This window comes from Bombyx mandarina, chromosome 05 (assembly GCF_030267445.1).
Source record: "Bombyx mandarina strain Sakado chromosome 05, ASM3026744v2".
Classification (NCBI taxonomy): Eukaryota; Metazoa; Arthropoda; class Insecta; order Lepidoptera; family Bombycidae; genus Bombyx; species Bombyx mandarina.
Genome location: NC_143212.1, coordinates 15,156,043 through 15,180,232, shown reverse-complemented (window position 1 = coordinate 15,180,232; position 24,190 = coordinate 15,156,043). Strand labels below are relative to the sequence as shown.

The following is a 24,190-nucleotide window of genomic DNA, read 5'->3' as shown; positions in this document are numbered from 1 at the left end:
CAACAAACAAAAGGTGTGTGATGCACAACAAACAAAAGGTGTGTGATGCACAACAAACAAAAGGTGTGTGATGCACAACAAACAAAAGGTGTGTGATGCACAACAAACAAAAGGTGTGTGATGCACAACAAACAAAAGGTGTGTGATGCACAACAAACAAAAGGTGTGTGATGCACAACAAACAAAAGGTGTGTGATGCACAACAAACAAAAGGTGTGTGATGCACAACAAACAAAAAGGTGTGTGAATTAGATAATACAAGATATAATTACTGCTTAAACATGTAAATTTCAGGTGCCAAACACCAGCGACAAAGCAGGCGCCAATAGCAGCGCTGATCGCCGTGGGACACGGCATACACAGGATGGCCGAATGTTATCGAGCAACACTTCCGGCCTCACATAATTAATTATTTACGAACTTAGGAAATATATAGAACTTATTGTCTTATAATATAATTAGTAATTTCATAATCAAGTAAATAGTTCATTCATATTTCTTTATACTTATAATATTTTATTGGCGCCTTCCGCTTGACAGCTTCCGGCGCAATATACCTTACGGCGCAACAAGCCTTAATGCTATTTATGTTACATAATTCGATATTATTAAATAATAATTGTACGTAAATAATCAGCAGAATAATTAAGATGAACAATGTTTAATATTACCTACTAAGTTTGTATTTAAATAGGTCAAGATGATTGTATAAATACCGGCGGTTAGCATATCTCGATTGCATTCGTATTCTACCCACCGTAACGTGTACTAAAGAGAATATAATATTTCGTGTGGATGTAAATTGCCTCAATTGTCGCCGCCACCCTGAGGATCCGTTTATATACTGCATATATTTAATTACACAAATCACGAAATATATTAATCTTTCGTGACTTGTGTAATTAAATTAATTGTAATTAAATGGTAGGACCTCTTGTGCGTCCGCCCGGGTAGGTACCACCACTCCGCCTATTTCTGCCGTGAAGCAGTAATGCGTTTCGGTTTGAAGGGTGAGGCAGCCGCTGTGACTATATTTGAGACCTTAGAACTTATATTTCAAGGTGGGTGGCGCATTTACGTCGTAGATGTCTATGGGCTCCAGTAGCCACTTAACACCAGGCGGGCTGTGAGCTCGTCCACCCACCTTCAATCTCAACCCAGTAGCGCAAAACTTTACTCTAATCTGTATTTTGACTACCGACGAACCTCAACGAGTTTTTGTTTATTGACATCACCGACATCATCATCATCACCATCTTCATCAACCGTCGTATTTCTGCTGTTATGGAATTCAGTCAGGGCCAATGCTTTATTAGTCTCGTGGATTTTCGTTAGGTCTTGGGGATGGAAGCAGCTGGAAGGCGGTCCCCAGGCTGAAGTCATGTGATTGTTGTAAGAGTACACTGCCGCTTGGATCGCAATCTTATTGGCGTTGTTGTTCGCTGAACGAAACTTCTGGAATTCTTCTACAATGCTCTGCGAATGATAAAAATTAACGCATGTATTGTTTACTAGCCGTACTCGCCCGCTTCGCTGGGCATTTAAAATTAAAATTATTATTTATTGCCATTATTATTAGGGAGTCCATCACTTATATAAATATTAGCCTATCCATTAAGTACATGTATTTTCTACACGGATGCCAAGTTTCAAGTCAATCGGATGCATGGTTCAGTAGTTATAACGGAACATCCCTAAAACCCGCTGTAGATTTATATATTATTAGTATAGATTGAAACCCGACAGTTGATATCTTTCGTTTGTCTGTATTTTGATTTTTATTTATTTTGTATATGTATTTTTGTAAATTACATATTATGTATGCAATTTCTATACACTAATGTAATTATGTAAATTACATAGACACTGCAGATTCACCAGCGCGTCTAGTTTAAGCTACACAGTCGAATTTAATTTCAAATACCTGAAAGGTACATTATTCATTTAGAACTTAAATAAATATAATATAATTTAAATATTTATTAACAATCACGCCACGTTAACTGGTCCCGTGATGAGTTCGTAAAGAACTTGTGTTAGAGGTACCAGATAACGGAAATAAATGTAATATTTTTATTATACACATACATATATTTAATACACATCCATAACCCTGGAAAAGACATTTATATTTATCATACAAATATCTTCCCTTGGCGGGATTCGAACCCGCGACCCCCTTGTGTAGTGACCATGTCACTTACCACTACACCAGACGGCCGTTTAAAGCTTATAAAGGCCTTATAAAGATTACTAGATGTCCCGCAGTAGTCGAAATTCGACTATAATTAATTGGAATTGTAAGTTTGTACACTATTATGATTGTATTTTATACTTCTATAATCACAAATTTCGCCAAGACTACACTATAAAAAATATTAAGAAAGACAAACCATATTCTATTCTCAATTTGACAACAGACGTCAAGAATCAATTTTCTTAAAAACGGATACAAAGTTTTTGCTTCACGTATTAATATATAGATAACTAGCGACCCGCCCTCGCTTCGCTTCGGAAACATTAAAACACACATGAAACCAAAAAAATAAAATAAAAAAAATAATAAAAAAAGTAGCCTATGTTCATCAGGGACAATGTCGGCTTCTAATGGAAAAATAATTTTTCAAATCGGTCCAGTAGTTTCGGAGCCTATTCGAAACAAACAAACAAACAAATCTTTCCTCTTTATAATATTAGTATAGAAGTATAGATATAGATAACCATTATCATTATAATAAAACATTGGAATGTTTTTCATTGTATTTGTGCATGGTAAACTCCGCAATAAGCGCAACAGAAATGCATAAAAAGCCGCGATAGCAAAAAGATCAAGATCTTTGAAATGTGGGTGTGACGGAGGATGCTCCGTATACCATGGACTGCCATAAGAACTAACGAGTCCATCTTAATAGAGCTAAACATAAAAAAGGCTCTCTGCCATCTCCCAAGAACGTGTTATGAGCTTCTTCGGATACTGATGTGCGGTCTCCCAGACATAAATTAGAGAAGCTCATAATTGCGGGTCGCATAGAGGTCAAGCGCGCTGAGACCAGATGGTCAGATCTGGTTCAGAAAATGGTCTGTGGTAGTCTATATATAACAAGCGCTCCATGCCACCCAGGACCGAACGCTATGAAGGAGAGTCACGTGTAGTCGCGATCCTCAGCAGTGAGGGAAAAACGAAGAAGAAGAATCTCCGCAATAGCTGAAGTAAATCTGATAACAAATTTTAGTTTCAATTCTCGGCTCAAAAATGACAACGAAAAAACTGATGGTAAGTCGTCTTATGAGCTCGCACGGGTAGGCACCACCACCCTGCCTATTTGTACCGCATAGCAGTAATCCACTTCGGTTTGAAAGGCGGAGCAGCCGTTGTACTGTAAAAACTGAGACTTAGAACTCATGTCTCAAGCTATTTTTTTTATTGTATAGGTAGGTGGACGAGCTCACAGCCCACCTGGTGTTAAGTGGTTATCGGAGCCCATATACATCTACAACGTAAATGCCACCACCCACCTTGGTGGTGATACCCGTGCGGACTCACAAGAGGTCCTACCACCAATAATTACACAAATTATAATTTTGCGGGTTTAATTTTTATTACACGATGTTATTCCTTCACCGTGGAAGTCAATCGAGAACATTTGTTAAGTACGTGTTTCTTTAGAAAAATTAGTACACGCCTGCGGGATTCGAAAACCGGTGCATCGCTCGATACGAATGCACCGGACGTCTTATCCTTTAGGCCACGACGACGGCAGCGGCACTTACGCTATTAATGTCTATGGGCTCCAAGACCATGTGGGCCATGCGCTCGTCCACGTATCTAAGCAATGAAAGCAAATTACATTAAATCACGTAGGAAATCTCGTAAGAATAAAAAACCAAACCTCTTGTAGAGAACTGATGAATTTATCTTCGCTATGGTTTGTGGGGATGTTGCGATGCGATTTCAAGATTTCAATGGCCTTCTTCAATGCATTTCTGTGGCAATTCTGCAATAATTCGTCAGAGACACACGATCCCATGCAAACGTGCTTCTGCATTAATGTCTCATATACCTTTCGGGCCTCGCTCATGAAGACTTTATTGTTATAATCGTTTTTCAATCGCAAATCTTTGATATTACCTTCCAGATGCTAGAAATTAAAAGGAGCATTATTAATTGCATTGTTTAATTATTTTTAATGTGTGCTGAGCTCACGGCTCAGATGGTACGAAGTCGTTACCAGTAGACCAAATCCATCTACATGTCCACTACATCAACACCAGCCTCGAGAAATGAGGTTTTTATCTCTATTATATAGTTTAAGGTTCCACAAATCTAAGCAATAAAACCACATTTATATAATACATACATATATACGCTGCCGAATTAATCTTTAATCTTCGCTGGCTTCGTTCTAATCCGCATAAAGGTAAATGTAAAAAAGATATATGACTTTTTCTAAGCTAACTATTCATTCGGAAATAATAGAATGATATTAAATACCTTCATTAACGAAATCCTTTCAGGGTCGCTTTCCTTATCGGGAGTTCTTCTGTTGTTATCGAATAAATCTGCCGCCGCGTCCACTGCCTTGTTGTGGAGTGAATCCAAGTCTAAGGGGTGCAGACAGAGAGGCTCTCCCTTAGTCACCTTCTGAACTGCGTCATCGTAAGCTTGTTTCGCGTCAACCACGGCTTTCTGAAGTTTCGCTTTGTTCAATGTCAAGTAATGCTGTAAGCGTGCTTCTAATTCCTAAAAAAACATTATACATATTTCTTAAGTATGTCGGTAAAAAAAAAATTCTTAGTCACGCCAACGCATTTTCCTTAACACGCAAGTTAAAACGTGATTTGTTTCACCAACTTAATAATCTATATACCTATATATAAAAATGAATTGCTGATCGTTAGTCTCACTAAAACTCGAGAACGGCTGGACCGATTTGGCTAATTTTGGTCTTGAATTATTCGTGGAAGTCCAGAGAAGGTTTAAAAGGTGAATAAAAAAGGTGAAAATGCTCGAAATTATACAGAAACAAACAATTTTGTTTTTCCTTTGATGTGTCCCCCGTCGGACGGATTCCTTTTGTTTTTTTTAAGTTTATTTTATACAAAAGCTTAGGTTGAGGCACAACGAATACTGCCGGGTCAGCTAGTTATAATATTAAAATCAATTTTACTATACGCGACTTCTATTCCACAAGCGTATAATCTATACTAATATATAACTCTGTAGTGGTTTTTACGGATGTTCCGTTATAACTTCTGAACCATGCATCCGATTGACTGGAAACTTGGTATCCATGTAGAAAATACATGTACTTAATGGATAGGCTAATATTTATATGAGTGTTGGATTCCCTAATAATAACGACAATAAATAATAATGTTAATTTTAAATGCCCAGCGATGCGGACGAGTACGGCTCGTCTATACTAATATTATAAAGAGGAAAGATTTGTTTGTTTGTTTGTTTGTTTCGAATAGGCTCCGAAACTACTGGACCGATTTGAAAAATTCTTTTTCCATTAGAAGCCGACATTGTCCCTGATGAACATAGGCTACTTTTTTTATATTTTTTTTTTTTTTTTTTTGTTTCATGTATGTTTTAATGTTTCCGAAGCGAAGCGAGGGCGGGTCGCTAGTTATGTATAAAGTCACAAAAAAGTTGTCAACACGTTAAAAGAGTGGAAAACATTTTAATTTGTTATAATTTCAAGATCTTTCTCTGAACTACATAATAATATGTCCGCTTCTGAAGTTATTTTTTTTTAAATCTCGTAATAATTATGTCTTCATTGTTTAATCATAGGAATGTTATCTCGATGATAATCAAATTTTAATTTAAAATTGAAGACTCAGACCGTAATCAGCTTTTCGATATGCTCTTTGGCGTCCTTTTGTGAACCAATCCTCTTTTTACTCTCAAACGATTGACGAATAATAAGAACGGTTCTCTTGTGTTGATCTTTAAGCTCGTTGTCAGGTACACTAGGCTGTTTGGCACCGGCGTTCATTTCCATACGTTTTTCATACTGTTCCCTTGCATCCCTGATCGCTGATATCAATGCCACCTCAGATGTTGCCTGTAACACAATTATTTCGTTAATAAAATCGTTACAATGCTAAATATTATATAACTAGTCAGGTCATAAGTATTGTCACACAGTAAAAACTTTTCTTTTAGAATGCTGGCCACAAAAAAGTTTATTGAATTCGAATTTCGAATTGTTCATGAAAATAAAAATGTATACTTTTAGAATTTTACTCATTTTTAAATATGGAGTGGACGCTTAAAGAAGACCGTGTTGCAGTTATTGCGTTGCATCGTTGCGGTTACGCGCCAATTCAAATTTTTAACATACTGTAAAATTTGAATATAACCAAAAGATTCGTTTATCGTACCATCAATCGATACAATGAAGACTCCAGTGTAGATGACAGGTCAAGAAGTGGTCGCCCTCGGTCTGTTAGGACTCCAGCAGTGATAAAAGCTGTGAAGGCGCGAATTCAAAGAAATCCCAAACGTAAGCAGAAACTGTTGGCCCTTCAGATGGGGTTAAGCAGAACCACGGTGAAAAGAGTGTTAAATGAAGACTTAGGGCTTCGGGCATATCGAAGAAAAACAGGACATCGTTTGAATGCTCGTCTAATGGACCTGAGACAGAAGAGATGCCGCGCTTTGTTGAAGCGGTACGCGGGAAAAAAATATCGGGAAATTCTTTTTTCGGATGAAAAATTTTTTACCGTAGAAGAGAGTTACAACAAACAAAATGATAAGGTGTACGCACACAGTAGTGAAGAAGCGCGCAACCGTATTCCGCGTGTCCAACGAGGTCATTTTCCATCCTCGCTCATGGTATGGTTGGGAGTTTCTTATTGGGGCTTAACAGAGGTACATTTTTGTGAGAAAGGTGTAAAAACGAATGCAGTTGTATATCAAAATACAGTCCTGACGAACCTTGTGGAACCTGTTTCTCATACCATGTTCAATAACAGGCACTGGGTATTCCAACAAGATTCGGCGCCAGCTCATAGAGCGAAGAGCACACAAGACTGGCTGGCGGCGAGTGAAATCGACTTCATCCGGCACGAAGACTGGCCCTCCTCCAGTCCAGATTTGAATCCGTTAGATTACAAGATATGGTAACACTTGGAGGAAAAGGCGTGCTCAAAGCCTCATCCCAATTTGGAGTCACTCAAGACATCCTTGATTAAGGCAGCCGCCGATATTGACATGGACCTCGTTCGTGCTGCGATAGACGACTGGCCGCGCAGATTGAAGGCCTGTATTCAAAATCACGGAGGTCACTTTGAATAAACTTTAATGTCATAAGAATCTATGTTTTGTTAAGTTCGTTTTGGTATATGAATGGTTACATAATGAATAAACTTGTTTCAATTATTTTGCATTAAACATGTGACAGAATTTATGACCTGACTAGGTATATGTAGGCCGCGGCTTGGTGTAGGCAGCGGCTTGGCTCTGCTCCTGGCATTGCTGAAGTCCATGGGCGACGGTAACCACTCACCATCAGGTGGGCCGTATGCTCGTCTGCCTACAAGGGCAATAAAAAAAAAATTATTGCTTAGATGGATGGACGAGCTCACAGCCCACCTGATGTTAAGTGGTTACTGGAGCCCATAGACATCTACAACGTAAATGCGCCACCCACCTCGAGATATAAGTTCTAAGGTCTCAGTTTAGTTACTCAGTACAGTTAATAATAATAATAATAATAAGAATAATTATAATTTAATTAAAAAGTTTTTAGAAATAGAAGAAAACTCAACGAACGGAAAGTAAAAATATTTATTTCTTATTATTTACTTGGATAAGCCCCGTAAATAATAAATACCTACCAGCGTCTGCTGCGAAAAAAAATATTAAATTAATTATATAAAAACCGTTTCTTGTTAAGTAATATGAGTAATGATCACGAAGTATTTTATGTTTATTTACTATACTCAATGCGTTTGCATACATTAGCGGACTTAATGTCTTAATTATTCTTAATTATAATTATTAAAAATTCTTAATTATTGGTACTACTAGTGTTCGGTGATATATTACCGAACACCTTTGTCAGCATAATTCGCGTGACTTCGTTAACTTCATTTCCACAATTCGTCAGTGCACGATCAACAACCGCGTCACCCGGGTGCATTCATAACATTAACATTTAATTTAATTTATCTATATTTTAACAATAAACATTTTTAAGTAACATTATCTTTAACTAACAAACTCACATCGCACCCTACATTTTGGTAACCAAGCAAACGTATACGACGATGTATCCTTTGGTTGTTTTCACACCTCTTCCTTTGTTGATCTTGACATCGACAAAACCAGTATAATCTACCCCAGTATGGTAGAATGGCGCAGCCTGATTGACTCTAGCCGCAGGAAGATCACCCATTAGCTGGTACAACTTCTTTGTATCATATCTACGACATGTTACACAATTCCTTAACTGTTTTTTGGTTGTATTGTATCCACTAGTTATCCAGTATTGTTGTCTGAGTGTTGTTAAGGTAAGTCGAGGCCCTCCGTGAAATGTTAGCTCATGTGCTTCGTTTATCAATAATTCGGCTAAACGGCCTTTGTTAGGAATTATTTTGGGATGTTTCATTTCAGCACTCATGTTCGCGTTCTTTAGTCGACCTCCAACACGTAGGACACCGTCTTGATCGATGAACGGTTTTAAATTTAATAATTTACTGTTCGACGCAACTTGTTCATTCTTGCTTAGTTTTTCTATATCGGACCTAAATTCCGTTCTTTGAATATGTTTTATAATAGCTGATTTGGCATTGCGCAGTTCTTGTAAAGTTAGGTACGACGGTAATTGTTTACGCTGCACAATAGGTGTCAATGCTCTTCGTATCCATGCTAATACGCGAACAATTTTTTGAAATGTGCTAAATTGTTGTAATAAATAATCTATAACATATTGTTTGTTTTCATGTTGTAAAACGTGTACTAACTTCTTGTTTTTTGTTTCTTCTTCTGTTTTATATATTAATTGTTCCTGTTCCCTTTTAAATGTTTTTAGCCATGACGGTCCGTTCCACCATAAAGCATGGTTTACCAACTGATCGCCAGTAAGTCCTCGGCTTGCCGCGTCAGCGGGGTTCTCGCTTGATTTTACGTATCTCCAGGTTTCAGCTGGAATTATGGATGTTATAGCAGTAACTCTATTAGCAACGAACGATTTCCAACGGTTTGGCTCTCCATTCAGCCAACCTAAAACGACCATCGAATCACACCAGCAGTAGAGCTCCAATCGACAATTTAAACTTGCTTTGATGAGTTTAATGAGCTTAGAAAGTAAATGAGCCCCACAAAGTTCAATCCGTGGTAATGTTAAGGCTTTCTTATGGGGTACGAGCTTCGACTTAGCTGCTAGAAGCGTTATGTTCTGTAGATTTTTAGACCGAGCGTACACCACACAAGCGTAGGCAGCAGTGGACGCATCACAGAATCCATGTAATTCAATAATATTATTCTCTTCTGATGAGATCCACCTGAGTATGGTACAATTGTTGATGTTATCGATGTCTGTCGTCAATCTTGACCACTCAATATGAACATCTTCAGGCACTAAATCGTCCCACATCAGATCTTTCTTCCATAGTCTTTGGAATAGTAATTTTAGTTTTGTTGAAAGCGGTGTTAACCAGCCGAGTGGATCAAACAATTTAGATATTTCTGATAGTAAATTCCGTTTGGTAAGTTTTGTTGTAGACTTCAAGAAGTTGCATTTAAAGGTAAAGTGATCTTCTTTCGGATTCCAACGTAAGCCTAAGGTTTTCGAAGTGTCGTCCGCCTTAAAGTAAAAAATTGTTTTATCGTTACATTCTTGTGTTTGTTCGAGAAGTTGATGTTTGTTTGATGACCATTTTCTGAGATTAAATCCGCCCGACTTCAAGAGCTCCTTTAAATCTGATATCAATTTTTTACCTTTCTCTATAGAATAGCACCCGTGGAGAAGGTCGTCCATGTAAAAGGATCCTTCTAAAACTGTTGCTGCTTCCGGATATTTGTCTCGTTCATCTAATGCCAGTTGCTTTAACGTCATCATTGCTAGAAAGGGTGCTGCTTTTGTTCCGTAAGTGACTGTTGTTAGTTGGAATGACTGTATCGGTTGTTTTGGTGACTGTCTCCATACGATTTTCTGAAGTTGTTGATCATCGCTATTTATTAAAATTTGTCGATACATTTTCTCAATGTCAGCGGTAAATGCATACGGAAACTGTCTCCATTGTAATAAGAGAACCTGTAAATTCTTTTGTAGATTAGGTCCTTTATGCATAATGTCATTTAAACTCCATTTAGAAGATGTTGAAGCTGACCCATTGAACACGACTCTTAAGCTTGATGATGAAGATTCTTCACGTAAAATACCGTGATGAGGCATATAGCATTCTTGTTTTATGGTTTTGTTGTTTTCTGGGATCATATGTCCTAATTTAGCATATTCGTACATAAATGTTTTATATTTTAGTGCCAAATCCTTCTGTTTATTAAACTTATGTTCTAAATTTTTGAGTTGAGCAATCGCCATTGGTTTCGATTTACCTAAATTATGTTTTAAATCTTGCTTTAGAGGCAATCTCACTTCATATCGACCATTTTCGATGCGTTTTGTTGTTGAGCAGTAAAAGTCTATACATTCCTGATCTTCTACTGAAATATTCGGCGATTCGTTGATTTCTTCCACCTCCCAAAATTTATGTATATCTTCCACGTTATTGAGAGCCACATTACAATGATAAGTTTTAATACTTCCGCATAAAAACCATCCTAACTGTGATTGTTGAGCCATGGGTTGTTGTAAGGTTTCTCCTTTAATCACTCCTCCCAGAATAATGTTAGCGTAGATATCCGCACCGAGCAGTAGATCGACTGGCCGACTCTTGTAAAACTCGGGATCAGCTAAATTGATATTATTCAAATATGACCACGCTGGCTTAGAAAATGTTTTGTTTGGTAAACTTTTTATTAAATTGTTCATAATGAGTGCCTCTAGTTTGAAATTGAAGTCATTGTTAATTGAAGAGCATTCTATGATTACCTTTCCTTTGCAGCTGTTTTCGTTTTGGCCTACACCAAATATCACCCCTTTGCATCTTTGACGCTTTAATCCCAATGTTTGGGCTGCTGCTTCAGTTATCAAAGATATTTGCGAGCCTTGATCTAACAAAGCTCGCATGTTGTAATAGGTTCCATCAGCTGCTTTCACCTTTACTAAAGCAGTAGCTAATAAAACTTCTGAACTCTCATTTAGCGAAGCATTAGAGGTTTTTGAAACATTCTCATTTCGTGTTATGCGTTGTTTCGCAATGTTTTGTTCAGTTGACACCGGAGCTGACAAGTTCATGTATTTCGTAAATGCTTCGTGTAATATAGTGTTATGCGGAGCTAAGCATTTCCGACAAGTTAATGTTGAAGTGCATGGATTTCCATTATGACTAAAAAGACAATTGATACAAAGTTTCAATTTGTTTGCAGTTTTGAGTTTCTGTTCGTCATTCATCAATAAGTAATTCTTGCAATTATAAAGTCCATGTTGTTTATTGCACAGTGGACATTTGAAATACGACACATGCATTGATTTCGCAATCGGTCTATTTCCATCACTTTGTTTAATAAAATTGTTTGATTTGTTGAATGGATTGTAATTATTTTTTCGAATGTTAGAAAATGCCTGAGGATAATTTGTTTGATTTAGAGGCCTCTGAGGTACTATTTCTTGTTTTCGACGCGATGCTTCAAGACTAAAAAATTTTGTTTCCAAAAATTCCAGAAATTCTTTCAAAATTGGTAGTTCTCTGGAGTTCTTCAACGATTGTATATAATCCGTGTAGGTCTCGGAGTCTAACTTTTGACCTAGTATATGAACGATTATAGGGTCCCATGATGTTATATTAACCCCTAAGTTTTTTATGGCATTAAGGCATTCCTGAGTGGTATCATGCATTCGTTTAATTTGTTGTAAGGATTGTTGTTGCATACTTGGGAGTCCCAACAAAATGTTTATGTGAGATGAGAAGATTAACTTTTTGTTGTCGTATCGATGATTTAAAATATCCCAACATACCAAATAATTATCGCTACTTATTTGAAGGTGTTGTATGAGCTTTTCAGCATCTCCTCTTAATTTACTTTTCAGGTGTTGCATTTTTTGGCTCTTAGATAGAGATGGATTGTTGTGAACAGCTTCCGTGAATAAATCTTTGAAAGAAACCCACTGATTATAATTTCCGCTGAAGACAGGTATTTCCAATTGTGGAGTAGCATTCGATCTATGAGCTACCGACCACATCTTTGTGTTCAATGTTTTCTTGAGAGTATTAAATTTCTTCTCGTATCTATCGTACATAGCGGCGTATGTTTCATTTTCTCCGTCCATCTCGGATTCGATTTCCCAGTGAAGGCTATCGATAGCAGCCCATCGTTCGTGTAGTGTTTTTAAAGAGTCTTCAAATTCCCATTTATCAGCAATCAAATCTACGTCTATGTTTGATGTTGTTCGTATAAAGGCTTTAAAATTAGCATATTGTCTTTTTAAGAAATCATCCAATTTACTGTTTGTGCCTTGGCTTCTTTTCATTTGTTCAACCTGTTGGCTTTGCCCACTGGTTCTTGTTTCTTCATTTATTTGTTTTGACTTCGCTCCTGCTGGCGTCCGGGAACGGGCACCAGCTTCCTCCCCTTCTTGAAGAATGCCTACTTGTTCTACTAGTCGCTGATACTGCTCGTTAATCATATTCTTGGTTGCCTCATACGTTTGGAATATTTTACTTACTCCAGAACAACTTCAAAAGGAACTAAACATTATCCCCGGATATTTACCGGAAGACACAATTCTTCCCGTAGAACCGCAGAATATTAAGAATTTGTATCCTCTATTAAACATAAAGGCTCGTATTACTCTACAATATTTCTTATTCGAGATAACATTTCCACTCATTTATCAAGATCGATTCAAACTTTATAAAGTACATTCTATTCCTCATCAAAGCGGAAATATGACTATTGAAGTAGTTCCGGCATACGAATACATTGCTACCGACTTGAAAAGAGATTCCTTTCTTGAACTCACCACCGAAGAAGTCTTATCCTGTAATCAACAAGAAGAAGCTTACTATTGCAAGCTTAGAACGCCGATTCTTCATTTACGACCAGAGACTAAGTTTTGTAAGATTAAACTTAATAGCAACGTATGCAAATTAAAGTATTCTAATTGTGAAACCAAAATAATAGCACTAACTCATCCCTCTTTATATTTATATCACTGCTGTGGCACCTGCGAAGTAAAGGTCATGTGCGGAGAACATATTGCCTTGAAACAGTTGAATAACACTGGTCGTCTGTATCTAGAGCCAGGTTGCCTCATAAAGGGATCAGATTATACACTTCATATCCCTAAAACAAACAACAATAAGCTGGAGATTCAGTCTAACATTTACGTTCCAATAATAGATCCCATAAATAATATCATAAACAGCTCTCTTCTCAACACTGAGAACCTGAATGTCAGCGAGTCTAAAGATTTGCAGAACGCTCTCCAGAAACTACACGTGCGTATTGAAGATCTAGAAAACTCCCCGCCAGTATTGGAGACTTCATTAACATCTCACGATATTCATCAGTATGTGATAACATACATCATTGTCATCGTAGGAGTGCTGGCTACCGGCGTGCTACTCTGGCGACGACGACGGTTGAGTGCGAACCGGGCGATCATCTCTGACGGCATCGAGCTTCAACAGTATAGTGAATGTGAAAATGTAAATAGTGCTAAGGCAGGGTTTAGTGCGCGACCTTCTGTGGTGGACCCTTCGCCTGGTGATGTGAACATTTATGCCAAAGTGTCAAACAAAGCGTGCTCTCCAATACCAAGAAAACCTATATGGACCCTAAGTTCTTAAATTTTATTATACTAACATTTTAATTTAATTTTTGTTTGTCTTTCATCCTCTTGTAAGCCGTAATCATCTATTTACTAACAATTATTTCATTAAAGTATACTCTATTTTGTTGCCCCGGAATATGTTCGGTGATATATTACCGAACACCTTTGTCAGCATAATTCGCGTGACTTCGTTAACTTCATTTCCACAATTCGTCAGTGCACGATCAACAACCGCGTCACCCGGGTGCATTCATAACATTAACATTTAATTTAATTTATCTATATTTTAACAATAAACATTTTTAAGTAACATTATCTTTAACTAACAAACTCACATCGCACCCTACAACTAGTAAAGTTGGGGGCTGGAATAAGGATCTGGTCCGTATCCTGTAAGTCCTCCAGGTGTTTCGAACCGCCTTCGGTGTACGATTCGGGGATCGATAGAGACGCCGGCAGGGCGTCCCGCAGAGGGCAGGGTACTTAAGGGCTCCACGGCTCATCTACTATTGTCAACCCCACGAAAAGCACAGCGGTGCTCTTCAAAAGGGGTCGCCCTCCGAACACCACGCTGAGCATCCCCCTCCCGACTAGGCGCGTCAATACCCCCGCCCCCGCCGTTCGCCCGATCACGATGTTCGACCAGCCCATACCGTGGGCCCCGAAGGTCAAATATTTAGGCGTCACCCTCGACAATAGGATGACATTCCGCCCCCACATCAAGACGGTACGCGATCGTGCCGCCTTCATTCTAGGACGTCTCTACCCGATGATATGTAGGCGAAGTAAAATGTCCCTTAGAAATAAGGTGACACTCTACAAAACTTGCATACGCCCCGTCATGACCTATGCAAGTGTAGTGTTCGCTCACGCGGCCCGCATACACTTGAAATCATTCCAAGTCATTCAATCCCGTTTTTGCAGGATAGCCGTCGGAGCCCCGTGGTTCATCAGGAACGTCGACCTCCATGACGACCTGGACTTAGAGTCCATCAGTAAGTATCTGCAGTCGGCGTCCATGCGCCACTTCGATAAAGCGGCACGACACGAGAACCCTCTCATCGTGGCCGCCGGTAACTACATTCCCGATCCTGCGGACAGAATGGAAAGCAGTCGACGTCGCCCCAAACACGTCATCTCGGATCCTCCCGATCCACTAACGGTGCTTTTAGGTACTTCAAGCACCGGTCACCGTTCTCGTCGAACCCGTCGCTTGCGACGAAGGGCTCGACGAGTAAATTAACTCTCAGACACAGCCCACTGAGTTTCTCGCCGGATCTTCTCAGTGGGTCGCGTTTCCGATCCGGTGGTAGATTCTGCGAAGCACGGCTCTTGCTAGGGTTCGTGTTAGCAACATCGTCAGGTCGAGCCCCGTGAGCTCACCTACTAAAGTTAAGGTTACGCTGACATAGCCTCTCAAGGCTCTCAGCTTAGGTAGGAAAAAAAAAAAAAAAAATCTACTATTGACAACTTAAGTTGTTACTAGAGCTTACAGACGTCAAAAAGTGAATACTACCCACCTTGAAATATAAGATCGAACTCTCTCTCTTCAATTGTAAATAAAAAAATATCATAAATATGATATCGGTTTTATATTTCAAAGGGAGTGACTTCTTTATTTAGACACCGTCTTGTAAAAAGTATTCGCTTTTTTTGGTAGACAATTTAGAAGAAGATAAAAGAAGTTCATTGTTTTATTCGTGCATTACCTTCAAAATGGTAACCGGAGTAGGCAGCTCCTCGCTGTTGTAGATGTTCACGTAAGTCTTAAAGAAATCAAACAGGTCCCGAGTTTTGATTTGGTGACCATTGATTTTCTTCGGCACCAAATTCCTAGATCCGAACATCGATGGTACCAGATCTCGAAGCGCTTCTTTGAACTCAATACGAATATCTGAAATGTTTATTGTAATTTTACTGGAATCTGGCAATATTAACTTTTTTACTGTCTTTAATGTACAAAGAAAGCTACTACTGGTATTACGTGGTTCACGGACCACAAACAATGAGATATGAAATCGTATTCTCAGCTATATTTTATACTATATAACTGTATCACATTTGGGCGGGAATGCAAAACTCCATCGAGACGGAATAGGCACAATAGTGGCATCCATCCTAGGATTAGTAAACGAAATGGCAATATACAGGTAAAAAATTCAGAAAACGCTATTGCTCAGCTTCCGTTGAGGACCAACTCACTGGAAGAAATGAGGCGGTGCTATTCTAAAACAGACTATTGTCGCCTAACGTGATTTGATCTAAAAGGGTGAACAAGGTTTCACGGCAAAAGGATGAAGCAGTAATCTATTTCCTCTAATTAAATAAATTTATTGGTAACCTGCTAGTTGTCCATTAAAGTTTTGCTCCGAAACCACGAACCCCGGGTGAGGCATCAGGAAACAGGAGACCGATTTGAAACAAGAACGGATTCGCTCTCGTAATTCCCTCAACTCCGCGTGCTGATTGTTTGTGATCTGCGAACAAAATAGTTTTACAATAAAATTCACGATGAACGAAGAACAGGTAAAAAGTGTCCGGTTTAACGTGTCCACAAAATGTTTGGCGGTATTTTGAAAGAAGTAAAGGCTATTTTAAATTATAATTAAGACCTCTTTCCTATCCCCGTATACCATGTGACCATAGGCCATGTAATTTGGTTAAGGCCTTTAGTGGCACGTACACTTAAATTAATCTAAAAATTACTAACAATTCCATTATATACAAACAATTTTTTGGCACATAAAGAACACTAGATGATGACCGAGCTTTGTTGGTTTTTTTTTTGATAACGCCATCTTGTTGTGTCTTTAAAGCGGTTAGTTGCCCTCAATTAAGAAAAATAGTATTATTATTCGCCTATAGATGTCGGGAAGAGTTGATTATTGTAAACACGAATAAAACAACATTTTCTGAAAATAAATCGTACCTAGATCGATTTATCACCCCCGAAATCCCCTGTATACTAAAATTTATGAAAATCGTTGGAGCCGTTTCCGAGATTCAAATTATATATATACAAGAATTGCTCGTTTAAAGGTATAAGATTTATGCTGGCTATGTTTGGGGTTTTGGTAAATATTATGATTATAAAGAACGTCGATTTAAAAATGGATCATTAAATATGCAAATATGTAATTAAAGTACTAAAAAACGTAGCACAATGTGTAATCTAAAGTAATTAGATTTTTTATTTGATTTCGTATTTGTGTTTATTGTCATTGGAGCCAGTCGAGCTATACGGTCTAGTCGGTAGAGAGTGGTCGCCATCACTTATGGACATCAGCAATACCAATGGTCGTAGTCCAGCCGTTATTGACTCTAAATTGTTTCATTGAAGATACATCCTACGGCATGAACCGTAATTATCGTTAATCTTGTGGGATACACTTTTTTTAAAAGCATATGATCGTTATTTGGGCCGCCGCATAATGATAAACAGTTACTATTACACATGAACAACAGAAATCTGACGCTCAGATCGCTGCCAACTGCTAGTGATAAGTTTTATTTATTTATTGCTTAGATGGATGGACGAGCTCACAGCCCACCTGGTGTTAAGTGGTTACTAGAGTCCATAGACATCTACAGCGTAACCGCGCCACCCGCCTTGAGATATAAGTTCATCTCAGTATAGTTACAACGGCTGCCCTGCGCGGACTCACAAGACCTCTTACCACCAGTAATAACTAGTCTGTTTAATAAAACCTATAACCTTAACACACCTGCAACCTTTTTATAAGCAATTCTTCGCCTCCTTCCGCGCCAAACGCGTGTTGATAAGGGTACGCCCAATCACGGACCAAGAACATTAGAACTTGGAACGCTGCCTCATCATCATCATCGCACGCCAACCTTCCGTATTCCGTAAAAAGCTGAAAAATCAAAATTGGTTATCGTTTTAAATTAATACGTGAAGCAAAAACTTTGTATCCCTTTTTACGAAAATCGCGCGGACGAAGGAGTATGAAATTTCCCACACTTATAGAAAATATAGAGAAGAAGTGCACAATGCTAATATTTTTTTTAATAATGCATAAAAGATACATTAAACCAATAAAGAAAACATTACATACACTAACATGTATTTGATACACACACACGCATTTATACTATTTTATTTATTGTTAAAGCCTGTGGTCAAGTTGAGACTAGATTAATATTGACTTCTTTAATATTATTTGTCTATAGTGTAGCCTTAGCGAAATCTGTGATTATAAATGTATGATATAGTATTTGACATTAGAACCATAATAATGTTCAAACTTATAATTTAAATTAATAATTATAATCGAATTTCGACTACCGGGCGACCACTAGTTGTTTTAAACTTCTATTTGTTGTTATTTTACGTTTTATTCCGGGTACATCATAACTAGGGGCTCTATTGATCTGTTGTGGCAGTAACACTGTAGTAATATGGATCTGATTGTCTCTCCATGGTTGTTGCTAAACTAGGTCAAGCAAGCTATTTTTGCTTTTTTGTCAACGCTACCGAAGTGATGGGCATGTTCCTTTGGAATTCTTGAATCGCCCATTCACCATGCAGGAGCAGCACATCCTAATCGGTCTACAAAATGCTATCATGTTCCTTGAAATTGACGTCAACAAAAAGGACGATGTTCAATTTCTGAACGTCAAAGCGACGTCCGCCATGACACCAACTCTCTTTCAAATCCAACCGGCAAGAGCATAAATTTTATATTCCTCTTAAATCAAGTCTTTAATTTGTCATATAAAGGTAAAATCAATATCTTAAAACAATAAATACAGTCCACGCAGAATTACCACAATGCAACAGATGATCATATTGTTAAAAATAATATCAGTTCAATAATATATTATCAGTTCACATTCACATTCAATCGAGGCGTTTATCTTCCATGATATATCATCATATCACCAGTATTAACTGGGTCTTATTTTTCCTTCGTATCTCTATTTATTATAATCAAAATTTTCCACCTGACGCTCCCCCTAAATTCTAGTAATTTGAAACTGTTTCAACTGACATCGAACTCCGGAATAATTCTGCCTTTTAAAGGTAATTATTATTATTATTATTTTATTATTATTATTTATTATTCGATTTTCGTTTATTCGATATTCGATCGATATTCGTTTTTCGAAGACTAACAAGTTTTCGACTCCATGATCATGCGTCGACAGAGGCGCAAAGCCGGCATTTCCATTTCACCAACGGCAGGCCGATTCAAATTGGTTCTCCGTTTGTATCAGTAATGTTTACTGTTCAGTATACTGTTGTATAAACCACCTGAAAATCTACATTTCGGGCATTATAAGAAAATTTATTGGAATATTAAAAATGTGTTGGCGACTTTTGGAATTTATCACTCACGTGTAAATGCTGTAGGTCGTCTTCTTTGATGTTCTCTTTGAGGTTGTAGATTTGAATCGAGGAGAGTAACGTGGAAAGTGCGAAGATAGTTGAACTGTCGCGAACCGTGCTGCTGTTGTCAAACGTGCCCTGGGTGTCCATCAACACTACAGCCACCTGATAATAATCATTAACTAATTTAAATTAATTTTCTCCAAAAAGCCATCCACATGCTATTGCACAAAGTACTGTACCACGAATTCTCCGACTTGTCCATGGGCAAGTCTGACTTCCAAGTTGAAGAAATAACATCGTGTAGTAAAAATCAAACCCCCAAAATTATAATTTGCGTAAAACGGTTGGTAGGACCTCTTGTGATTCCGCACGGGTAAGCACCACCACCCTGCCTATTAGTGCCGTGAAGCAGTAATGCGTTTCGGTTTGGGGTGGGGCATATTATGGCATGGCATAGCATGGCATGGTTCGGCATAGCATGACATGGCTCGGCACGGCATGGCATGGTATGGCTCGGCACGGCATGGCATGGTATGGCATGGTATGGCACGGCATGGCATGGCATGGCATAGCATGGCATGGTTCGGCATAGCATGACATGGCTCGGCACGGCATGGCATGGTATGGCTCGGCACGGCATGGCATGGTATGGCATGGTATGGCACGGCATGGCATGGCATGGCATGGTATGGCACGGCATGGTATGGTATGGTATGGTATGGTATGGTATGGTATGGTATGGTATGGTATGGTATGGTATGGTATGGTATGGTATGGTATGGTATGGTATGGTATGGTATGGTATGGTATGGTATGGTATGGTATGGTATGGTATGGTATGGTATGGTATGGTATGGTATGGTATGGTATGGTATGGTATGGTATGGTATGGTATGGTATGGTATGGTATGGTATGGTATGGTATGGTATGGTATGGTATGGTATGGTATGGTATGGTATGGTGTGGTATGGTGTGGTATGATGTGGTATGATGTGGTATGGTATGGTATGGTATGGTATGGTGTGGTATGGTGTGGTATGGTATGGTATGGTATGGTATGGTATGGTATGGTATGGTATGGTATGGTATGGTATGGTATGGCATGCTATGGCATGGTATGGCATGGTATGGCATGGTATGGCATGCTATGGCATGGTATGGCATGGTATGGCATGGTATGGCATGCTATGGCATGGTATGGCATGCTATGGCATGGTATGGCATGCTATGGCATGGTATGGCATGGTAGGGCATGTTCTGGCATGGTAGGGCATGGTATGGTATGGTATGGCATGGTTTGGCATGGTTTGGCATGGTATGGCATGGTATGGCATGGTATGGCATGGTATGGCATGGTATGGCATGGTATGGCATGGTATGGCCTGGTAAACAAACCTTTTGATCGTTGAATCTGGTAACAATCGGTTCCGACCATAGAACGATACCAGTTGTCTGACGGTCGCAACCAGCCCGCCAAATGAATCCCGTCAGCGGCTCGTCTTCCTGGCCCAGCCACGCAGCACTATCACGAGACGAGGGCTGAAATAAAAATGTTCATTGAGAATAAAATAATAATATAATGAAATGCGGAACTCAAAGCTCATATTTTCCTAGAAATCCACTATACGTTTTGATAATAAGAACAGTAACCTCAGCAGCTGCAATTACTAATGTTTAGGCATAAGCACATCATGCCTATTTCTGACATGAATCACTCGCATCCAATTGCAACACATTTGAGGCTTCTATCCTAGTTCTTTACCTTAATTAATTTTTTATATTGTCACAGCAGTTAACAGCAGTAAAACGTCTCACAAAATTTAACAGAGACAATATATAATTTTTGAATTTATACAACTTTTGAACGCGCTTAGGATGTATTTCAGATAATTTATTTTAGTGTCTGACGCAGTTCCGCGCTAAGAATTTGTAGCGATAGCTTATCAACATTTGAACTCGGTTTATATAGATATTATTTATTAACAAAGTTACATATCTAGAAATAAATAAATCTTATGAATGTTCACACGGTAAATGTTTCAATTTAATTACGTCAAGGAAGTAATAATGTCAGTCATCTGTCAGTGTAATCTGTTGCAGGCGTACGAGGGCTTCTTTAATGATAGTAGTGGTGGTTCTGACTACTGAATAAAATGATAATATGATGAAACGCCACTATTTAATGCAATTATTCTCAATAAATATCTACACTGAATTTAAAACGGTCATTTGCAACGCACCTTTTGGATGTTGGAGTAATCTTATACCTTTAAACGAGCAATTCTGGTATATTAATATATATATATATATAATCTGAATCTCGGAAACGGCTACAACGATTTTCATAAAATTTAGTATACAGGGGATTTCGGGGGCGATAAATCGATCTCGCTACGATTTATTTTCAGAAAATGTTGTTTTATTCGTGTTTTCATTAATCAACTCTTCCCGACATCTATTGGCGAATAATAATACTATTTTTCTTAATTGAGGGCAACTAACCGCTTTAAAGACACAACAAGATGGCGTTATCAAAAAAAACCGAGCCAAGCTCGGTCATGGTCTAGTAATAGTTTCCGACAGAACTTAAGCCTTAATTTAAGTTCATCTTTCAGCTGGTAATAATCTTACGGGCGCTTTTAGGTATCTGAGGAAGAAGTCCAGCAAGAAGGACTTTCCACCGCGGTAGACGCCAGCGACGCTGACTACGACCACAGGAAGGTCCTTGACCTCATCTCGCAGTAGGATCATCCGTAATGCATCTTCATTCAGCTGATACGTGTGGTCGTCGGTCACCTTCACCACCTCCACCCCTTTGGCTTCACCGAGACTGCTCATGACTTCGCTGAAAATGTTTGAAGATTATGAGAATATTCGCTAAAGCCTTTCAAGATTTTCCAAGATTACCACCTAACGAGTATTATTACATGCATCACTAAGTATGAAATCGAATTGACTTTAGGTTTGGTTTAGAAATTTATATGTATAAATAAAAACAATAAAGTAATAATGAAATTAATATGGCAATTTAATTCGCCTATCTACAATCTATCTACATCTACAAATCTTGGTATCTATTTTTTTATTTATTGCTGAGACGATTAAACGAGACCACGGCTCACTTGATGCTTAATGATTCCCAGAGCCCATAGGCATCAACAACGTAAATGCCGCCACCCACTTTGATACATGAGTTCCAAATCTCAGTTCTTTAAAGTACACGAGTCGTCGTGGCCTAAAAGATAAGACGTCCAGTGCATTCGCATCTAGCGATGCACTAGTGTTCGAATCCCGTTGGCAAGTACCAATTTTTTTTTATAAATACGTGCTTAACAAATGTTCACGATTGACTTCCGAAGTGAAGGAATAACATCGTATAATAAATATCAAACGTAATTACTAGTAGGGCCTCATGTGATTCCGCACGGGTAGGCACCACCATCCTGTCTATTTGTGCCGTGAAGCAGTAATGCGTTTCGGTTTGAAGGGTGGGGCACCCGTTGTAACTATAGAACTCTTATCTCAAGGTGGGTGGTGGCATTTATGTTGTAGATGTCTATGGGCTCCGCTAATCACTTAACTTAAGCAACAACAAAAAAATAAAAATATAAAAACGTAAATGCCGCCTCCCACTTTAATACATGAGTTCTAAGTCTCAGTTCTAGAGTACAACGATTGTGCCATCCTTGAAATCGGAATACATTACAGCTTCGCGTTAGAAATAGACCGAGTAGTTGTCTACTAGTAATTCGACTGTCTATTAAAGCAAATAAAATAGTAAATTTTGAACGAAAGACCCGTAGAGCATGATTTTTATAGAGGTGTGTTCTGTTGATTAGTGTTTTACTTATTATTCAGTATATTATATTAGTCTATTCCTATTTGAGCTCCAGAATACTAACAGACTGTATAATATTACTGGTGGTAGGACCTCTTGTGAGTCCGCGCGGGTAGGTAGGTACCACCACCCTGCCATTTCTGCCGTGAAGCATTAATGCGTTTCGGTTTGAAGGGTTTTTTTTTTTTTTTTTTTTATTGCTTAGATGGGTGGACGAGCTCACAGCCCACCTGATGTTAAGTGGTTACTGGAGCCCATAGACATCCACAACGTAAATGCGCCACCCACCTTGAGATACAAGTTCTAAGGTCTCAAGTATAGTAACGACGGCTGCCCCACCCTTCAAACCGAAACGCATTACTGCTTCACGGCAGAAATAGGCAGGGTGGTGGTACCCACCCGCGCGGACTCACAAGAGGTCCTACCACCAGTAATTACGCAAATTATAATTTTGCGGGTTTCATTTTTATTACACGATGTTATTCCTTCACCGTGGAAGTCAATCGTGAACATTTGTTGAGTACGTATTTCATTTGAAAAATTGGTACCCGCCTGCGGGATTCGAACACCGGTGCATCGCTCAACACGAATGCACCGGACGTCTTATCCGTTAGGCCACGACGACTACAAAACAGGGTGGAACAGCCGTTGCAACTATACTGAGACCTTAGAACTTATATCTCAAGGTGGGTGGCGCATTTACGTCGTAACCTCCAGTAACCACTAAACACCAGGTGGACTGTGAGCTCGTCCACCCACCAAAGCAATAAAATAAGAATAATAATAATATGCAGTACATTAGCTGTATATCGTGTATAAGCCTTTGAGTTTTTCAATTCCTATCGGTGCATACAATTTTAGCATATATAAGGTCGTTTTTAGTTGTATTGACAAATGAAAATTATACGTGGCTCGTGGCACCAAATCGGTGGCTAATGACCTTCAAAAACGAAATCACGTTCATTAGTGATAGATAGTGATGATACTTCGTACCCTTAAAGTTATCTTCCGCTATACATCATTTAGAGATGTAACGTACAATTTTTTTTTAAATAAAACTTTTTCAAATAGTTCATTATACATTA

At 38.6% G+C, this 24,190-nt stretch overlaps 2 protein-coding genes across 2 annotated transcripts in view; one reads left to right on the top strand and one right to left on the bottom strand.

The window, feature by feature from the left end:
* Positions 1-24,190, bottom strand: part of LOC114242869 (atlastin) — a 32,732-nt gene that overhangs the window by 6,124 nt on the left and 2,418 nt on the right. The window contains exons 2-11 of the mRNA XM_089727897.1: positions 21,899-22,112; positions 20,663-20,806; positions 19,273-19,428; positions 17,639-17,788; positions 16,255-16,390; positions 15,623-15,807; positions 5,853-6,074; positions 4,493-4,741; positions 3,891-4,139; positions 1,207-1,476 (exon numbers count right to left, since the gene is read on the bottom strand). Coding sequence (XP_089584023.1) covers positions 1,207-1,476; positions 3,891-4,139; positions 4,493-4,741; positions 5,853-6,074; positions 15,623-15,807; positions 16,255-16,390; positions 17,639-17,788; positions 19,273-19,428; positions 20,663-20,806; positions 21,899-22,105 — 1,968 coding nt within the window. The 5' untranslated portion in view covers positions 22,106-22,112. The remainder of the gene's footprint in view (positions 1-1,206; positions 1,477-3,890; positions 4,140-4,492; positions 4,742-5,852; positions 6,075-15,622; positions 15,808-16,254; positions 16,391-17,638; positions 17,789-19,272; positions 19,429-20,662; positions 20,807-21,898; positions 22,113-24,190) is intronic.
* Positions 13,027-14,094, top strand: LOC149503021 (uncharacterized). The gene has a single exon (XM_089727898.1). The coding sequence runs from the start codon at positions 13,027-13,029 to the stop codon at positions 13,927-13,929; it is 903 nt and encodes a 300-aa protein (XP_089584024.1). The 3' UTR covers positions 13,930-14,094.